Consider the following 20495-nt stretch of genomic DNA (forward strand, 5'->3'; position numbering starts at 1 on the left):
CGTTTTTTTAGGGAGGTGGCGTTAATCTAGATCAGCCAGTGTTTCAAATTGATGTCAATGGGAAACCTTGCATCATGTGCACCTCGCCTCGTGGCCCATTGAAAGCGCATTAAGAGTGTATATATTACAGGAGATATGTGGACTAGTGTGTGAGCAGAACAACAAGGTGGGTCCGGGTCGCCAGTAAAGTGTGACTGTTCGCAGCAGGAGAAGCCGGGTCATCTTGTAGAGGTGAGGCCTTTTAATGGCTACAAACATACATGCTGTAACGGAAGAGTTAGATCTGTCCCATTATGTCTGAGGAAGACCCCCAAGTAGGGTGGAAGCTGCGCTCACATCCTGGATTTGTTAGCCATTTAAAGGTCTCATGTCTACAAGAGGACTTGGTTTCTCTTAAGCCCCATTTAGACACACAGATTACACTGGCCAACAAAATTGAAACCGTTTTTTGGTGCTGGGAATGTTCCAACTGATTTAGTGTAGATTTGGCCTATTATTTACGAATACGCCGTTTCTCTCCAGCAGGTGTAGTTTCGGCGCATGCACATGGCCAGCCACGCCGCATCAATCTTATTCGTACATTTGGTTTGTCCTGACTGGTAGTGAGAAACGGTTGTGTACATTTGTCGCCCGAGGTGTTGTAGCTATACAATCGTTGTGTTCAGGGGCCCACCTAAAGGCTCAGGGGCCCGGGTGGAAAAGTACAGCTTGGGTCCCCACCTTCCTAAATCGTGCTGCATACAGCTGCAAACAAATTTCCATACATGATCCGCCCCTTGGTGCAATCTTTCCAAATATGACGCATTTCCTACGCTACATGAACATTTGTTTGTAGCCCCTTAGGCCGCTCTCACTCACTCACACACGGGTACTATGTGATCGCTGACTCCTCCCACACTGGGGACATCATCACAGGTCCGGGAAGCTGCTGTCGGCTCTGCCAGTGGGGGTCTGTGCCCTCTCCTCTTCTGGACGAGGGGGGTGATCTTCTGCCGGCATCCCTTCCTCCTCTCCTGCTACACACTGCTGGTGACCAGCCAGCCAAGCACTCAGCGTGCAATATCTATCTTGTGGGGGCCGCTGGGACCCCTGACCGCATGGGCCGGGTGGGACTCACTCCCTCTGCTCCCCCATGCAGTACGCCTGGGGTTGCGTTGTTAAACGTTTATACACAGGATGGCCTCCAGTTGGAGAAGTTGTTTCAATCACCCAAATGTATTCTGCTACATCTGTGGATAATATACCTGAAAATAGAAACCCTGTATCAGACCGTGAAACCGCTCTACCATGTATACCGTGGCGATCAAGACCTAAGTTGGGCTCCACCTGTTGTATGCAAACTATGTGTTCAACACTTAAAGGGGTTGTCTCGAGGCAAAAGTGCTTTAGAAGGGGGACTGGGCAAAAAAAAAAAATTCAAACATTACTATGCAGTGTAAAGGGCTTTTAACGATGGTTTCTACTCACCGTTCTAGCGTTTCAGCAACTTATAAAACTTCTTCCAAAGATGGCCGCCAGTCCTTTCCCAGGGATGCACCGCAGGTTTTCTCCCATGGTGCACCGTGGATGTCTTGCGTTCCATTGCCGATTCCAGCCTCCTGATTGGCTGGAATCTGCACACGTGACGGGGCGGAGCTACGCGATGACACGTAGAAGGGGCGAAGCCAGAACGCCGCTCGTGCCTGGACCGACCAGAAGGGAGAAGACCCTTCTGCGCAAGCGCGTCTAATCGGGCGATTAGACGCTGAAATTAGACGGAGCCATGGCGACGGGGACGCCAGCAACGGAGCAGGTAAGTGAATAACTTCTGTATGGCTCATATTTAATGCACGATGTACATTACAAAGTGCATTAATATGGCCATACAGAAGTGTATACCCCCACTTGCTGCCGCGGGACAACCCCTTTAAGACTGTGGAGTAATGGGAAAAGAAGAAGCTTCAAATTGGGTGTGCTGATGGTGTGGAGGGAAGAAGCAAACCACCTTGATGACTGGTATTTTTGTAAAGTGAGTATTACTGGACTAAATCGAAGGAATGGTAACAAGTGGACACATCCTGATGTACCCTCTGCCAGACGCCGCTCCCACACTCAGACAACGTACCAACTCCTACTTTTCATCAGTTCCCAGATCTTTCAGAGGATGAACCGACTACTTCAGATGGTCACTACGATACAGAACACGGCAGTGACAGTGACTATGTCGAGCTTTCGGCAGGTCCACAACGGTTCATCAAAGTGAGTTGAGTGACAATCAGCGACCTCAGCCTTTCAAAAGAAGTTGCTGCAGTAAGAACGTACTCGAACGTGGAACAAACCTAACATTCCACCGGACGAGGGGGGCAAACCTAACATTCCACCGGACGAGGGGGGCAAACCTAACATTCCACCGGACGAGGGGGGCAAACCTAACATTCCACCGGACGAGGGGGGCAAACCTAACATTCCACCGGACGAGGGGAACAAACCTAACATTCCACCGGACGAGGGGAACAAACCTAACATTCCACCGGACGAGGGGGGCAAACATACCATTCCACCGGACGAGGGGGACAAACATACCATTCCACCGGACGAGGGGGACAAACCTAACATTCCACCGGACGAGGGGGACAAACCTAACATTCCACCGGACGAGGGAGGCAAACCTAACATTCCACCGGACGAGGGGGGACAAACGTAACATTCCACCGGGCGAGGGGGACAAACGTACCATTCCACCGGACGAGGGGGACAAACCTAACATTCCACCGGACGAGGGAGGCAAACCTAACATTCCACCGGACGAGGGGGGACAAACGTAACATTCCACCGGACGAGGGGGACAAACCTAACATTCCACCGGACGAGGGGGACAAACCTAACATTCCACCGGACGAGGGAGGCAAACCTAACATTCCACCGGACGAGGGAGGCAAACCTAACATTCCACCGGACGAGGGGGGCAAACCTAACATTCCACCGGACGAGGGGGACAAACCTAACATTCCACCGGACGAGGGGGACAAACCTAACATTCCACCGGACGAGGGGGACAAACCTAACATTCCACCGGACGAGGGGGACAAACCTAACATTCCACCGGACGAGGGGGACAAACCTAACATTCCACCGGACGAGGGGGACAAACCTAACATTCCACCGGACGAGGGGGACAAACCTAACATTCCACCGGACGAGGGGGGCAAACCTAACATTCCACCGGACGAGGGGGGGCAAACCTAACATTCCACCGGACGAGGGGGACAAACCTAACATTCCACCGGACGAGGGGGACAAACCTAACATTCCACCGGACGAGGGGGACAAACCTAACATTCCACCGGACGAGGGGGGCAAACCTAACATTCCACCGGACGAGGGGGGGCAAACCTAACATTCCACCGGACGAGGGGGGCAAACCTAACATTCCACCGGACGAGGGGGGCAAACCTAACATTCCACCGGACGAGGGGGACAAACCTAACATTCCACCGGACGAGGGGAAAAGATTTACTACCATTTATCTGCAAAGAAAAACCAATCTTGTATTTTGTAAAGATATTAAGAACATTTTGAGGAGGTCTGATGTTTATCATGACGACCGGCGGCTATTTATTGACAGTTCAAAGCGCAGTCTGAAATGTGTTCTTTTGAACAATAGAAACATATATGGGTGAATACCAATTGCCCACACCCCCGAAATGAAAGAATACGAAACCACAGCTTTGGGCTTGGAGATGCACCATCATGGGATAGAGGTGGTGAAATAAAAATGGTCAATTTCCTATTAGGCCAACAAAGTGGGTACACAAAATATCCGTGTTTTATGTGCCTCTGGGTCTCTAGAGCCAAACAAGACCAATGGGTGAAACGACAGTGGTCTGTGAGGGAGAACATGGTTGTCGGTGAAAAGACTGATTGAAGAACCATTGGTAGGAAGAACAAAATAATCCTGCCCCACTTCACATAAAGCTAGGCCTGGTGAAGCGGCCTGGTGAAGGCTCTTGGATATGATGGGCGATGCTTTCTATGTATATGTAGGAAAATGCCTGGCCCAAGTACAGAAACATTAAAAGCCGGCATTTTCGATGGTCCACAAATCAGACACTTTCTAAATGACTCCATTAGTAATGCTGAGCGCAGCGCATGGATGTCACGCCTTCAGGCTGTTAAAAACTTTTTGGGCAACCACAAAGCACCAAATGATGCTGAGCTAGTAACAATATGCTTAATGACTCCAGAGGTGTTGGATGTGATATGAGCAGTGAGGGTCACTGCCTTCACAGCCACTGGGACCGTTTACAGATCATTTGGGTGACTTCAGCAAAGAACAATGTGGAAGATTTCACCAAGACATCAGGACCATGGAAGATCGTTATCAGGGGCGATGGGATAAACGTGATGGCCGATTACTGCTGGAGTTTGTAAAGCGACTCTCCTACCAAAGTTCATTCACCAACGTCCCATAAAAGACGTTTCCTAATCTAATGCCCGTCTCATTATGGTTTAATGTTCACTATTTGGGATCCATTGTTCCATCGGCCGCTCGGTGTTGTTCCTGGCATCACAATATTGTACAAACTAACACTAATTTGTACGGTATTTAATTATAGCGATCGGATCTGTAATATGGAATAGGGTAATAAAAGTCACTCGGTGCCTAGATCACAGAAACTAGAGCCGATAGGGGAATGGACGGCACATCTGAAATCAGCACACGGAATATACCGTATATCAAACGCTCTGCACCAACATACGTGTCGGCCAGTGTCATCGCTCGAAATTCGTTAGAATGATAAAAGGAAGCGATGCTTTTGCTTTTAAAAGACAAAAGTTTTCAACCTAAGGAAAGTCGTTGGAAAATTTGGGGCTTTCCAGTCGTATACATAACAGCCTGTAATATATTCACCCTACACTATATCCCAGTGTGTGCATATTAATTACACACACTCAGTAAATCACTGGCCATTTTATCACATGATCGTGATGGGAATAATTCTAACAGTTCTGCTGATATGTCGGACCGCACACTTATGGCCATTAGCGGCCAGATGACTATTTAGGCCAGTGTTTGAAGTCCATCACAATGAGATTTGAATGGAAAGTTCTGATGTGAATGGAATCCCGTAACTAAACTGCATTTTACTTTTTGCAAGATCTTTAAATGGACATTTCGATGTTTACCTGCCTTATGAAGCTGTCGAACACACTCCCCATTCCTCAGCTTGAAAAGTACTTCTTATCAGCAAGTCTAGCTCAGCATTTTTTAGCAATTTTCCCAGAATTAGATCAAAAGAAGAGATAGCTCAACGAAGCCGCTACCAATGACACCAAAGGAAAATCGGGAAGTCCCCCACGCTACAGTGACCGCTTACCAACAAACGAATCCACGGGTTCAGAGAGCTGCTACAGCTAAATACCAAGAAAATAACCCAAAAGGCTCACAGAGCTGCTGCAACTAAATACCAACAGAATAAACCCGAGGTTCATAGAGCTAGAGCAGCTAAATACCATAAAAATAACCCCGAGGTTTATAGAGCTAGAGCAGCTAAATACCATAAAAATAACCCCGAGGTTTATAGAGCTGGAGTAGCTAAATGCCATAAAAATAACCCTGAGGTTCATAGAGCTGGAGGAGCTAAATACCAAGAAAAAAACCACAAGGTTCATAGAGCTGGAGGAGCTAAATACCAAGAAAAAAAACACAAGGTTCATAGAGCTGGAGGTGCTAAATACCATAAAAATAACCCCGAGGTTTATAGAGCTGGAGCAGCTAAATACCAACCAATTTACCTCGAGGTTCATAGAGCTGCAGCAGCTAAATATCAACAGAATAACCCTGAGGTTCATAGAGCTGCAGCAGCTAAACGCCAACAAAATAACCCCGAGATTCATAGAGCTGCAGCAGCTAAATACCAAGAAAATAACCCAAAAGGCTCACAGAGCTGCTGCAACTAAATACCAACAGAATAAACCCGAGATTCATAGAGCTGCAGCAGCTAAATACCAAGAAAAAAACCTCAAGGTTCATAGAGCTGGAGGAGCTAAATACCAACCAATTTACCTCGAGGTTCATAGAGCTGCAGCAGCTAAATACCAAGAAAATAACCCAAAAGGCTCACAGAGCTGCTGCAACTAAATACCAACAGAATAAACCCGAGGTTCATAGAGCTAGAGAAGCTAAATGCCATAAAAATAACCCCGAGGTTTATAGAGCTGGAGGAGCTAAATACCAAGAAAAAAACCACAAGGTTCATAGAGCTGGAGGAGCTAAATACCAAGAAAAAAACCACAAGGTTCATAGAGCTGGAGGAGCTAAATACCATAAAAATAACCCCGAGGTTTATAGAGCTGGAGCAGCTAAATACCAACCAATTTACCTCGAGGTTCATAGAGCTGCAGCAGCTAAATATCAACAGAATAACCCTGAGGTTCATAGAGCTGCAGCAGCTAAATGCCAACAAAATAACCCCGAGATTCATAGAGCTGCAGCAGCTAAATACCAAGAAAATAACCCAAAAGGCTCACAGAGCTGCTGCAACTAAATACCAACAGAATAAACCCGAGATTCATAGAGCTAGAGCAGCTAAATACCATAAAAATAACCCTGAGGTTCATAGAGCTAGAGCAGCTAAATACCATAAAAATAACCCCGAGGTTTATAGAGCTGGAGGAGCTAAATACCATAAAAATAACCCTGAGGCTCATAGAGCTAGAGCAGCTAAATACCATAAAAATAACCCCGAGGTTTATAGAGCTGGAGGAGCTAAATACCAAGAAAAAAACCACAAGGTTCATAGAGCTGGAGGAGCTAAATACCAAGAAAAAAACCACAAGGTTCATAGAGCTGGAGGAGCTAAATACCATAAAAATAACCCCGAGGTTTATAGAGCTGGAGGAGCTAAATACCAAGAAAAAAACCACAAGGTTCATAGAGCTGCAGCAGCTAAATACCAAGAAAATAACCCAAAAGGCTCACAGAGCTGCTGCAACTAAATACCAACAGAATAAACCCGAGATTCATAGAGCTAGAGCAGCTAAATACCATAAAAATAACCCTGAGGTTCATAGAGCTAGAGCAGCTAAATACCATAAAAATAACCCCGAGGTTTATAGAGCTGGAGCAGCTAAATGCCATAAAAATAACCCTGAGGTTCATAGAGCTGGAGGAGCTAAATACCAAGAAAAAAACCACAAGGTTCATAGAGCTGGAGGAGCTAAATACCAAGAAAAAAACCACAAGGTTCATAGAGCTGGAGGAGCTAAATACCATAAAAATAACCCCGAGGTTTATAGAGCTGGAGCAGCTAAATACCAACCAATTTACCTCGAGGTTCATAGAGCTGCAGCAGCTAAATATCAACAGAATAACCCTGAGGTTCATAGAGCTGCAGCAGCTAAATGCCAACAAAATAACCCCGAGATTCATAGAGCTGCAGCAGCTAAATACCAAGAAAATAACCCAAAAGGCTCACAGAGCTGCTGCAACTAAATACCAACAGAATAAACTCGAGATTCATAGAGCTGCAGCAGCTAAATACCAAGAAAAAAACCTCAAGGTTCATAGAGCTGGAGGAGCTAAATACCAACCAATTTACCTCGAGGTTCATAGAGCTGCAGCAGCTAAATGCCAACAAAATAACCCCGAGGTTCATAGAGCTGCAGCAGCTAAATACCAAGAAAAAAACCGAGGCTCATAGAGCTGGAGGAGCTAAATGCCAACAAAATAACCCCGAGATTCATAGAGCTGCTATAGCTAAATACAAAGAAAATAACCCAAAAGGCTCACAGAGCTGCTGCAACTAAATACCAACAGAATAAACCTGAGATTCATAGAGCTAGAGCAGCTAAATACCATAAAAATAACCCCGAGGTTCATAGAGCTGGTGCAGCTAAATACCAAGAAAAAAACCTCGAGGTTCATAGAGCTGCAGCAGCTAAATACCAAGAAAAAAACCTCGAGGTTCATAGAGCTAGAGCAGCTAAATACCATAAAAATAACCCCGAGATTCATAGAGCTGCAGCAGCTAAATACCAAGAAAAAAACCTCGAGGTTCATAGAGCTGCAGCAGCTAAATACCAACAAAATAACCCCGAGGTTCATAGAGCTGCAGCAGCTAAATACCAACAAAATAACCCCGAGGTTCATAGAGCTGCAGCAGCTAAATACCATAAAAATAACCCCGAGGTACATAGAGCTGCAGCAGCTAAATACCAAGAAAAAAACCTCGAGGTTCATAGAGCTGCAGCAGCTAAATACCAAGAAAAAAACCTCGAGGTTCATAGAGCTAGAGCAGCTAAATACCATAAAAATAACCCCGAGATTCATAGAGCTGGAGCAGCTAAATACTATAAAAATAACCCCGAGATTCATAGAGCTGCAGCAGCTAAAAACCAAGAAAATAACCCCGAGGTTCATAGAGCTGGAGGAGCTAAATACCAACAAAATAACCCTGAGGTTCATAGGAGGTGCTGCAGCTAAGTACCAGCAGAATAACTGGATCTTCATCAGCTAAATACCCCCAAAAGTCACAGAGAAGCTGCTAAGAGATATGACAGAAATAATCCAAGAGGACGATCAGAAAGGTGATCGCTTCCATGGAAGCTAAAGCTTTGTCCGGAATGTTGTAGGATTCGGACGTGGATTATGAATCTTATAAGACTGTTGCTCTGGAAACTCGTAAATGTATATATTGTAATGCCCTTAAGTGGAAAGAAGAGGCTCCTGTTATGTGTTGCTGCAGTGGTAAAGTGCGAGTTCGGACTTTTGAGGCTTTTCTGGAGCGGCTCTATAGCTTAGTTCTGGGTCATCATCTGGAGCACATACATGTTATGGACTGTATAAGAAAGTACAAAAATAGTTTTAATGTAGTAGTCTGCTGCCTTTGCTCCAACAAAAGCTTCAAATTTCTACAGATTTAGTTCGGCGGTGAAGATGAAGAGGCAAGCTTGGGCTGCAGCAATTTTCCTGGCGTGAAACACAATTGGGTTAAGCAGTTGCAAGAGATGCTGAACAATAAGAACCCGGACATAAAAACTACTCTAGACAAAAGATCTCAAAATTGTGAAAAGTTTGGAGGAGTTATCCACGCCGATAGAAAAGCAGCCAATGCTCAGAGGAGGCTTTAATGCACCTACAGCAAGCGGAGCGGCTCGGGTCAGAGTTGACAGCATTTTGAACAATGAGCTATTGTGTTACAAAGCCAGGCTAACAGGTTGAAAACATACCAGTGAGTTGCACCGCTCGTACAATGCCTTACACCAGTGTTTCCCAGCTCCAGTCCTCAGGGACCCCACAGCTCATGTTTTCAGGCTATCCTATAGTAAGACCACCTGTAGTAACGTCCAAGGACTGACAATAATTACATCACCTGTGCAACACTGAGGAAATCCTGAAACCATGACTTATTGGGGTCCCTGAGGACTGGAGATGGGCAACCCTGCCTTGCACTATCCACTGCTGTTCCATTATGGTGAGGATGGTTAGTCTATGGATAGTCTCCACTGTGAGCACAAAACAAAAGTTGGGTCATTTAAAAAAACAAAAAACAGTATCTGCATTAATTATTATTTTTTTTATTCCTGCCGCATCATGACCAGAGAAACTGATACTAAGCGCTTGCTGGACTACCCATCTGCTTTCAGTCAATATTTGATATGTACGCAAAATAGAGATCGAACGATTAAATTAAATCCAGCCAACTCGCAGCAGACAGCTATATACATCTTCAAGATGCTACAGATCGTCCCCTACTTGCAAACACTCGAGTTACGAACTTCGCTGCATACAAACAACATTGTCCCGCAGTATGACATAGCATTACATCGTACTGTACAGGCATTCTATAGGCACTCTGCATAGGTGGGCGCCGGCTGCCGTGGCAACTGCACAGCATCCCACAATCTTATTGCAGGGGGCAGTGCAGGACACCCAAAAGTTGGGTGCAGGCCGTTTCTTAAAAAACTCAAGCCATCATGATACATGTCCGTTATTACACTTGTCCTGACTTTCGTTACATTTACGTGTAATCCTCGATGGAAGGAAGTTGCGGAGGTATGGCTGCCGGGTCAAAAGCCCTACGATGGTCATGACAGCATAGCTGGCATCAAAATGCATGCCTTAAGTTACATGGGATTACAAATAATATTTCAATAAGACACGTAGAGACCAGTTTTAAGTAAGGTAATATGACAGATGTGAGCATCTGCCCGAACAAGGTTTCATTGGTCGGGGGTTTGAGCCATGCAGCTGCTGTCACCAGCCGGCTCTCAAAACCAACAGAGCAGGGTAAGAGGTGAAGTAAACATAAGTTTGGCGGGAAAGCTCTCAGCGCTAGTGGTTAAAATTCCATGCATTTCATACAGCATTTCCATATTTCTGTCCACCCCCCATACATAGTCTATAGTGTATGTATTATGGGAGGTTGTCATCTAGTGTGTATGGCTACACATATGGGGGTTTTGGCATGTGGAGAACAGTCACATGTTGGTATTGAGGTTTTGAAAGTAGGTAAAAATCAGGCTTAAAAAAAAAAAAAGGGAAATCCTGCATCTCCAGTCGAGGCCTGAAGGTTCTGGGCCAACATGGACTGATATTTGGGACGGTCCATAATACCCTCCCCCATGACTAAAACCCCAGTTCCATTAGCAGAACAGCCCCCCACATAATGCTGCCCCCACCATCCTTACTGCAGTCTAGGGGTCTTCAAGGGATGGCAAGGTTGGCTTTACACCAAATATCTGGCCAACAAGTTCTCTCCTTGGTCTAATCAGACAGAACAAGTCCCCCCTCAGACTTCTGGCAGACAGGATGGAGGTTCTGGTAAAACATGGCTGGGCTTGTATATTCTTGTTAGAGAAGACCTCCATCTTGTTTCCCTCCCCCACAGCCCAGACATATGAAGAACACGGAGATGGTTATCACATGACTTCACAAACAGGACTTGCCAAAAACTCTTGCAGCTCCTTTAATGTTGTTGTCGGCCTCCCGGAACAATTCTCTTCTGGTCTCAGTTTCTGAGGGCTGTCTAGTTCTTGGTGATGTCACTGTTGGGCCATTAATCCCCTTCTTGCTCACGGTCTCCCCTGTCCTCCATGGTAAATCTAATGTGTTGGTTCCCTTCTTTCTGATGGTCACCCCTGTGCTCCTTGGTATATGTGTATTTATAATGCCTTAGACATGTCTTGGTCCCCTTCTTTCTGACACAGTCTCCCCTATGTTCCATGGTATATGTAATGCCTTAGATAGGTCTTGGTCCCCTTCTTGCCAATGGTCTCCCCTGTGCTCCATGGTATATGCAATGCCTTGGATAGGTCTTGATCCCCTTCTTGCTGACGGTCTCCACTGTGCTTCTTGGTATATGTAATGTCTTGGAGAGGTTTTGGTCCCCTTCTTCCACTTGGATGTGCAGCCATTTATGACCACTCTTTGAGTACGATCACTCAGCCAGTTGTAAATCCACCTAACAGTTGCCTTGTCAATCCCAAATTTGGTCATTTTTTAAATAAGTATGGTATGAGATACTTTGTCAAATGCTTTACTAAATTCAAGACACACTATATCCACCGCATTTCCCTTATCAACCCAGTCGGTGATTCTGTCATAGTAGGACATTAGACCCGTCTGGCATGACTTGTTTGTTACAAACCCATGCTGGCTCTGGTTAATTACTCCATTCTCACCCAAGTACTTGCATACATGCTGTTTAATAATTTGTTCAAAGATCTTCCCCGGTATAGAAGTCAGGCTCACAGGCCTGTAGTTTCCGGGATCCACCTTCTTCCCTTTTTTGAAGATGGGGACAACATTTGCCCTTTTCCAATCTTCTGGGACTTCTCCTGTTCTCCAGAAATGTTCACAGATTATGGCGAGTGGTTCAGCAATTACCTCCACTGCTTCCCTTAGTATCCTAAGATGTAATTCATCTGGACCTTGAGACGTGAATTCATTTAGGTTAGCTAAGTGTTCCCTCGCCATCTCTCTTCTTACAGATAGTCTGCATTCTTTTATTTCCCCAATAGCCCTACATTCTTTTATTTCCCAAATAGCACAGAGAAGATCAGTTGATGTTCCATCTACTTTCTGAGAGAAAACAGATACACAATAAGAATTTAAAAGTTCAGCCTTCAACATTATTCTTAAAGGGGTTGTCCCGCGGCAGCAAGTGGGTCTATACACTTCTGTATGGCCATATTAATGCACTTTGTAATGTACATTGTGCATTAATTATGAGCCATACAGAAGTTATAAGAAGTTTTTCACTTACCTGCTCCGTTGCTAGCGTCCTCGTTTCCATGGAGCCCGTCTAATTTTCGGCGTCTAATGGCCAAATTAGACGCGCTTGCGCAGTCCGGGTCTTCATCTTTATCAATGGGGCCGCTCGTGCAGGATGCCGGCTCCGTGTAGCTCCGCCCCGTCACGTGCCGATTCCAGCCAAATCAGGAGGCTGGAATCGGCAATGGACCGCACAGAAGCCCTGCGGTCCACCGAGGGAGAAGATCCCGGCGGCCATCTTCAGCAGGTAAGTAAGAAGTCACCGGAACGCGGGGATTCAGGTAAGCGCTGTGCGGTGTCCTTTTTTAACCCCTGCATCGGGGTTGTCTCGCGCCGAACGAGGGGGGGGGGGGGGGGGGGGGTTGAAAAAAAAAAAAACCCCGTTTCGGCGCAGGACAACCCCTTTAACCAATTCACCATTTTCATCCTGTAAGCATCCAATAGCATCTTTGACTTTGTTTTTGACCCCCAAAACTTATTGCTTTTGGCCTCTCTTACAAGCCTCAATTCATTATTAGCTTTAGCTTTTCTGACCCTTGCCCTACAGTTTCTGCAGACCCCATTATATTCTTCTTTAGATATTCCCCCCTCTTTCCATTTGATGAACATATCTTTCTTCCTCTTTAACATGTCTACAAGTTCTGTGTTCATCCATCTGGGTCTCTTTAAATGCTTCCCATTCTTCCTTCGTTTAGGGATTGGTAACGATTGTGCTTTGAGAATCTCATTTCACAATATTTCCCAACCTTCTGGGACATTTCTGTCCTTAAGAACATCCAGCCATTGGATTCTTCCTCTTTCTGAGTGCATTGAAATCTGCCTTTCTGAAATCCAACCTTGAGGTCTGAGTCTTCTCAGGTCATCCTCCCCTTGTTATCCAACATCCAAAGATATCATGATCACTGCCTCCTAAGGTCCCAGTCACCCTTACTTCCCCAACCATTCCCTCCCTGTTGGTAAGAATTAGGGCCAAGATAGCAGATCCCCTTGTTTTCTCTTCTACCTTCTGGAATATAAAGTTGTCACAAGAGCAGATAAGAATCTGTTGGATCCATTACTTTTACCTGAGAGATTCCCTACAAATGTCTGGATGGGTAAAATCTCCCATGATCACTATGTTGGGCTTCTTTGAGAGCTTGGCCATCTGATGTAGAAAGAGTTCCTCCATATCTTCTGCTTGTCCAGGCGGCCTATAGTAAATGCCTACAATGGTGTCCTTTCTGTTGTTCTCTCCTTGTATTCTTACCCAAACAGTTTCTACAGAACTCCCGGCTCTGAAGCTTGAATCTCTGTGGAGATGAAGGTTCTCCTAACATACAACACAACACCTCCTCCCCTTTTATTAGGTCTGTTTCTTATAAATACATTGTATCCTATCATGTGTATCATCCCACCAAGCTTCCGTGATGCCTATGACATCATATTTCTCTTCCTGTGTTCGGAGCTCCAATTCCCCTTGTTTGTTTCCCAGCTCTGGGCATTTGTGTAAAAACATGTTAGTTTGTGATCGTTGTCTCTTGCTCCTCTACTTGCCTTCTGAATTGTCTGTCTTTGTTCTTTCTTTCCACTTCTAATAGCGAGGTTCTCAGATGTATTAATCAGCTGTATATTTTTGCCTTTCACTTCCCTTCCCATATTGTACTAGTTTAAAGCTCTCCTAATGAGTGAAGCAAGGCACCCACCAAATATATGCTTACCTGTCTGTAAGGTACAACCCATCTCTACCAAGGAGTCCATCATATAGATAATTCACTCCATGGTCTAGGAATCCAATTCTTTGCTGATGACACCATCGACGTAGCCAGTTGTTCACCTCTAGAATCTGGTTGCATCTCCTTATTCCATGGCCATCCACTGGGAGGATGGATGAGAAGACCACCTGAGCTCCTAGTTCCTTCACCTTCTCTCTGAGGTCTTCAAAGTCTCTGCAGATAGTTGCAAGGTCCTTTTTTGCAGTGTCATTTGTCCCTACATGTATTAGTAGGAATGGGTGGTGTTCTGTAGGACTGAAGAGTCTTGACAGCCTATCAAAAACACATCTTTGTGCACCTGGAAGACAGCACACCTCTTGTGAGGTGTCAGGTCTGCAGACAGCGGTCTCTGTTCCTCTCAATAGGGAATTCCTCCACGAGCACCACTCGCCTTTTCACAACAGCACTTTTTCGCCCTTCAAGAGGTCTCTGTGCTTACTATACTGTTCTTTGTGGGTAGAGTCATTTCTTGCTGTACCTCTTTCTCCTCCGTTCTTTGTGGGTAGAGTCATTTCTTGCTGGACCTCTTTCTCCTCCGCTCTTTGTGGGTAGAGTCATTTCTTGCTGGACCTTTCTCCTCTGTTCTTTGTGGGTAGAGTTATTTCTTGCTGGACCTCTTTCTCCTCTGTTCTTTGTGGGTAGACTTATTTCTTGCTGGACCTCTTTCTCCTCTGTTCTTTGTGGGTAGAGTCATTTCTTGCTGTACCTCTTTCTCCTCTTCTCTTTGTGGGTAGAGTCATTTCTTGCTGTACCTCTTTCTCCTCTGTTCTTTGTGGGTAGAGTCATTTCTTGCTGTACCTCTTTCTCCTCTGCTCTTTGTGGGTAGAGTCATTTCTTGCTGTACCTCTTTCTCCTCTGCTCTTTGTGGGTAGAGTCATTTCTTGCTGTACCTCTTTCTCCTCCGCTCTTTGTGGGTAGAGTCATTTCTTGCTGTACCTCTTTCTCCTCCGCTCTTTGTGGGTAGAGTCATTTCTTGCTGTACCTCTTTCTCCTCCGCTCTTTGTGGGTAGAGTCATTTCTTGCTGGACCTCTTTCTCCTCCGCTCTTTGTGGGTAGAGTCATTTCTTGCTGTACCTCTTTCTCCTTTGTTCTTTGTGGGTAGAGTCATTTCTTGCTGTACCTCTTTCTCCTCTGCTCTGCTCTTTGTGGGTGGAGTCATTTCTTGCTGTACCTCTTTCTCCTCTGCTCTTTGTGGGTAGAGTCATTTCTTGCTGTACCTCTTTCTCCTCTGTTCTTTGTGGGTAGAGTCATTTCTTGCTGTACCTCTTTCTCCTCTGCGCTTTGTGGGTAGAGTCATTTCTTGCTGGACCTCTTTCTCCTCCGCTCATTGTGGGTAGAGTCATTTCTTGCTGGACCTCTTTCTCCTCTGCTCAGGAACCAGTACCAGGCCCCCCAGCGTGAGAACCTCGTACTGGTTCCCAAGTAGTATGGGTGCTGGCTGACTTCTGGTCTTCCGGCTTCTTTGGGTCACATGCTTCCATTCCTCAGGTACACTAGACATTTCTTTTCCTTCAACATTTTGAAGACTTTCTTCTACTCTGTCAAAGAAATCCTCATCTACTTTAATACGTTTCAGTGTAGCTATTCTCTCCTGAAGATTGCACAGTTTTTCCTCCAGTAGAGGCACAAACTTGCATTTCTGTCCGGTGAAGTTTGGCTTTTTCTCTGGTCGGTCTGCAAACATATAGCATACGTTGCAGCTCACCATATGGCTCCTCTCCTTCTCCATATTGTCAGTTGATGTCCACTTCCAAACTTCTGACGGCACGTAGTTTGACGATGTCCTCCAAGCAGCTAGACCAGTGCCAATCCCAGCAATCTTCCTGCTTGTAGCGATTCTTTGCTCTTCCCAGAGTGCACAGGGAATATGCAAATGATCTTCCTACCGATCTTCATATGGGGGACCCGGAATCCCTGTCAGTAATGTCTGCGGAGTGCTGACTACTATCAGGTGATTGGCTAATCCTGAACCCAACCACATCCCCAGATATAATGGGGTGTGAACACTTATGCAACCGCAGGATTTTAGTCTTGTTGATTTTGTTTTTCCACCTTAAAAGACTTTGGTCCTCCATGCGTTGTCCAGATAAGGGTTACACAGAGGGGAGAGGCGGAAATTATCCATTTTTGTCAGATTGTTTAGCATTACAAAAACCTGGTATTTTAATTGGCGTGTAGACTTCTATCAGCTGTATGAGGTGTTTGGTGATAGGTGTAGCTTCCTGTATGTTTTTTGGGAGGTAGGTTGCACTAGATTGGGGTGAGAACACGACCGCTATGTGAATGTGTTGTCAATTAACACTACTGTTCGTCTACGTGATGTGTTGAGTCTTCTCATGTGGAAGAGCCGCAGCTTGTTTTGGATACGGATTTGATGGCCTTCTGTTTAGCATTCTGTGCGCCTACTATATGTATCTATACTGATTCTAGCACATCGTGGTGACAACAGGGGGATGGGCACCCAAGGCGGTGAATGCTGCTGGTATTGTCCAATTCCCATAATGGAGCAATTGTAGGGCAAATGACAGATAACGGTGATGCTGCCGCTGATGGCAGATTACAGTGACCCGCAGATGGATCAGAGTGCCCATTTGACTCCAGTCCACCACTTAAAGGGCCTACGATAGGCACCTGAGCATCAGAACTAGAGCATGGAGCAATGGAAGGAGGCTGGTCTGATAAATAGTGTGTCACAATGTGGACGGCCGATGCGTCACTTACCTGGGCAAGAGATGGTACAGGATGAGAAGACAAGCTGGTGGCACAGTGTGATGGACAATGCTCTGCTGGGTATCTGGATCCTGCAATCATATGGATGGCGGTAGCATCAGGATGGGGAGCCGACAAGCTGGTGGAGCAGTGTGATGTTCAGGTGGGTACTTGGGTCCTGGCATCATGTGGATGTGACACCTACCTAAAAATTGTACAGACAAGCCCCCCTCCAGTGGGATTCCCTGATAGCTTTGCCCTCAGCAGGATGATGTGGTGCACTGCAGGAACTGCTCAGGAAAAGGACAGAAATGAAGGAGACGACAACTTCTCCTTTGAGTAACCTACAGCATCTGCTGCTGAGACACTTCAGAGGTGTGGCGAGTCCGTGTCACAGCGGGAGCAACGCAATGTTATGGCTGACCAAAATATATGGTGTGCCCTTCAGCAATCAGTGTTCAGCCATCAATTCGGGCTATAGGACCCCCCAAACCCCTCACTAGCGTAGCATAGAATGGTAGACTCTTACCGCTGAACCACATGATGAACATCATCTTCGGGGTGATCTTGTGGTCTCGGAAAAAGTTGAGCAGATAGGACAAGGGGAAAATATTAACAGCACGTCCGAGCAGCACCAGCACCTGCAGGAGAGAGGAGCACGTGAGGCCACGGAGATACAGCAGACGGGGCACATTCTAGAGCTGGGTGCCGTATGTACTCACAATACACCAGATCACAAAGGAGATCTCAAACTTGTGTGGAAAGCTGAATATTGACAGGCCGAGGAACGCAAAGACGCAGGTCTCTGGAAAGGATAAGAACAGACCCAGTTAAACCACAACATGCCATAAATGTCACCCAAACGCAGCGGCGCCATGACTCACCACACAGGAAGGCCACCGTCCGCAGCGTCTGTTGCATAAGAATCTGAGTAACGGGTGACAGATTGTGGTGAGTGTAATGAGACATCACGATCCCCGAGAACAGGATAGCCATGATCCCTGGAAGAACGCTGACAGGTTAGATGGAAACTCACTGCGAGGCCAAGGCTACACCATCTCACACGGGGGGCTGCCAGCACTCACCCGACAGCGAAATGCCCTCAGACAATCCATAGGGAAGATAGGCAAATATGATCATCATCCCAAACTCCAGAGATGGCGTCTTGCGCAGATCAAGATGTTTCAACACATGATGTTCAGTCAAGGAAAGCGGGCACCAAAGGAACAAAATAATCAGACATCAGCTGGCAGCTCTCTCCGCTGAGGACCCGTTATGACGACATCTGGGGTCGGCTGTCTCCTAGGCACACAGCAGGCCTTTCAATGGCTCTTTTTAGATTTGATTAGGTAGAGTGGGGTTCTCGGCTCCGGGGCTAATCTCCATTACCAAGAGCAGAGGAGATCTGCAAACTAAAGTCAATGCATGGAATCTTCTACTACTCCCACAAACACTAGGAGCCTCAGAGGTGAAACGGCCCAGGTTAACAGGTCCTCTCCACCCATTCATGCAGGTGCAGTAAATATTTTATCTGGGTTCTGCAAGCAAATATTTGAGGGTTACAAGCAGGGGCCACAAGGACAACATCCCCAGAGATGCCCACTGGAGAATGACCTCAGCCCTGGGGTCCAGCAGACCACCTCTATGGAGTTTCTATGTGCCCCCAACACATTCTGTATGCAACCCTGCGTAATACAAGAAATACATGGAGGGAACATGTAACACACGGTCCTAGCAGAGGGGCACTGAAAAGAACTCATTGACTAAGCATGAGGGAGGATACCAAGGCAGAAATAAGACCGGTCAGAGTCCCAAGAGCTGCAGAACCAAAAAACATCTTCAGGAAGTAAGCCAAAGCCTGGAGGAAGGTCTGCCACCCATTCACATCAGATACATGGCCTCTGTTCAATCCTTCTGCTGTGCTGCCAACGAGACAAGACACAAGGGGGAAAAAAGCAAACCATGTATGAGACGGCGCATGAGGAGGGGGATATATAAGGAAGAGCAAAAGACGGCGCATGAGGAGGGGGATATATAAGGAAGAGCAAAAGACGGCGCATGAGGAGGGAGATCTATAAGGAAGAGCAAAAGACGGCGCGTGAGCGGTGTGTGTGTGTGTGTGTGTGTGTGTGTGTGTGTGTGTGGGGGGGGGGGGGTATGTGAAGAACAACAAAAGAGACGGCGCATGGGGGGGGGGGGGTATGTGAAGAACAACAAAAGAGACGGCGCATGGGGGGGGGGGGGGTATGTGAAGAACAACAAAAGAGACGGCGTATGAGGAGGGAGATATATAAGGAAGAGCAAAAGACGGCGCGTGAGCAGTGTGTGTGTGTGTGTGTGTGTGTGTGTGTGTGTGTAGGGGGGGTATGTGAAGAACAACAAAAGAGACGGCGCATGAGGAGGGAGATCTATAAGGAAGAGCAAAAGACGGCGCGTGAGCGGTGTGTGTGTGTGTGTGTGTGTGTGTGTGTGTGTGTGTGTGTGGGGGGGGGGGGTATGTGAAGAACAACAAAAGAGACGGCGCATGGGGGGGGGGTATGTGAAGAACAACAAAAGAGACGGCGCATGGGGGGGGGGGGGTATGTGAAGAACAACAAAAGAGACGGCGTATGAGGAGGGAGATATATAAGGAAGAGCAAAAGACGGCGCGTGAGCAGTGTGTGTGTGTGTGTGTGTGTGTGTAGGGGGGGTATGTGAAGAACAACAAAAGAGGCGGCGCATGGGGGGGGTATGTGAAGAACAACAAAAGAGACGGCGCATGGGGGGGGGGGGGGTATGTGAAGAAGAGCAAAAAAGACGGCGCATGAGGAGGGATATATATAAGGAAGAGCAAAAGATGGCGCGTGAGCAGTGTGTGTGTGTGTGTGTGTGTGTGTGTGTGTGTGTGTGTGTGTGTGTGTGTGTGTGTAGGGGGGGGTATGTGAAGAACAACAAAAGAGATGGTGCATGGGTGGGGGGGGTATGTGAAGAAGAGCAAAAAAGACGGCGCATGAAAAGGGAGATAGATAAAGAAGAGCTAGAGAGACGGCGCATGAAATAGGTGATTCTACCTACCCGATAACTGGGTTTTCAGGAGTCTCCACGACAGCACCACCTGAGAGAGCCTCCTCCTGGTTGGACAGGAGCACACCGAGAGGTTAAAAAGCTCCCTCCTCGCCCAACTTCCTCAGGGGTTTCTAAGGAATTGTCGGGGTAGGAGCTTAACCTAAATCTTTACCCAACTGGTATTTTAACCTAGATTTTTCCAAGGAAAATTATATTTTGTAAATTTTTCCTAGTACTTCATTATTTTATTTTTGGGGGGCGGAGAATGTACGGGTGCTGTCGTGGAGACTCTTGGAAACCCGATTATCGGGTAGGTGTAATCACCTATTTCCCCAGTCGTCTCCACGACAGCACCACTTGGGACATACCAACTAAAAATTATCTGGGGTGGGATTGCTGGCGAGAGGACCTTGCGGCCGAAGGTCATGTCCTCGTCCTGCTGCACCTTTACCCTATAATGCTTAACAAAAGTGTGCGGCTTCTTCCAAACTGCGGCCTTACATATCTGCTCAACCGACGCTGAACTATGCTGGGCCCATGAAGACGCTACTGCCCTTGTGGAGCGGGCTTTAAGAACCGAGGGGACTTCTTTCCCCAGGGCCCTATAGGATTCCGTAATGGCCAGGCGGATCCACCTGCCTATGGAGCTTTTTGCCGCTTTGTTCCCTTTGTTTGGGCCAAAGAACTGGACAAACAGGTTGTCGTCCCGCCTCCAGTGGCTTGTGGTGTTAACC

The 20495-nt window shown here is 46.7% G+C and overlaps 1 protein-coding gene across 3 annotated transcripts in view; it reads right to left on the reverse strand.

Annotated features, from left to right (window-relative positions):
* The window catches only part of SLC9A8 (solute carrier family 9 member A8), a 56735-nt gene that overhangs the window by 5836 nt on the left and 30404 nt on the right, over positions 1–20495 (reverse strand). For 2 of the 3 annotated variants that reach the window (XM_066586795.1, XM_066586794.1), the window contains exons 9-13: positions 18498–18638; positions 17802–17905; positions 17601–17717; positions 17439–17521; positions 17246–17357 (exon numbers count right to left, since the gene is read on the reverse strand). In XM_066586795.1, coding sequence (XP_066442892.1) covers positions 17246–17357; positions 17439–17521; positions 17601–17717; positions 17802–17905; positions 18498–18638 — 557 coding nt within the window. Of the gene's footprint in view, positions 1–16728; positions 16809–17245; positions 17358–17438; positions 17522–17600; positions 17718–17801; positions 17906–18497; positions 18639–20495 lie in introns of all 3 variants that reach the window. The other variant, XM_066586796.1, reaches the window with a different exon arrangement.

Source organism: Eleutherodactylus coqui, chromosome 13 (assembly GCF_035609145.1).
Source record: "Eleutherodactylus coqui strain aEleCoq1 chromosome 13, aEleCoq1.hap1, whole genome shotgun sequence".
Taxonomy (NCBI): domain Eukaryota; kingdom Metazoa; phylum Chordata; class Amphibia; order Anura; family Eleutherodactylidae; genus Eleutherodactylus; species Eleutherodactylus coqui.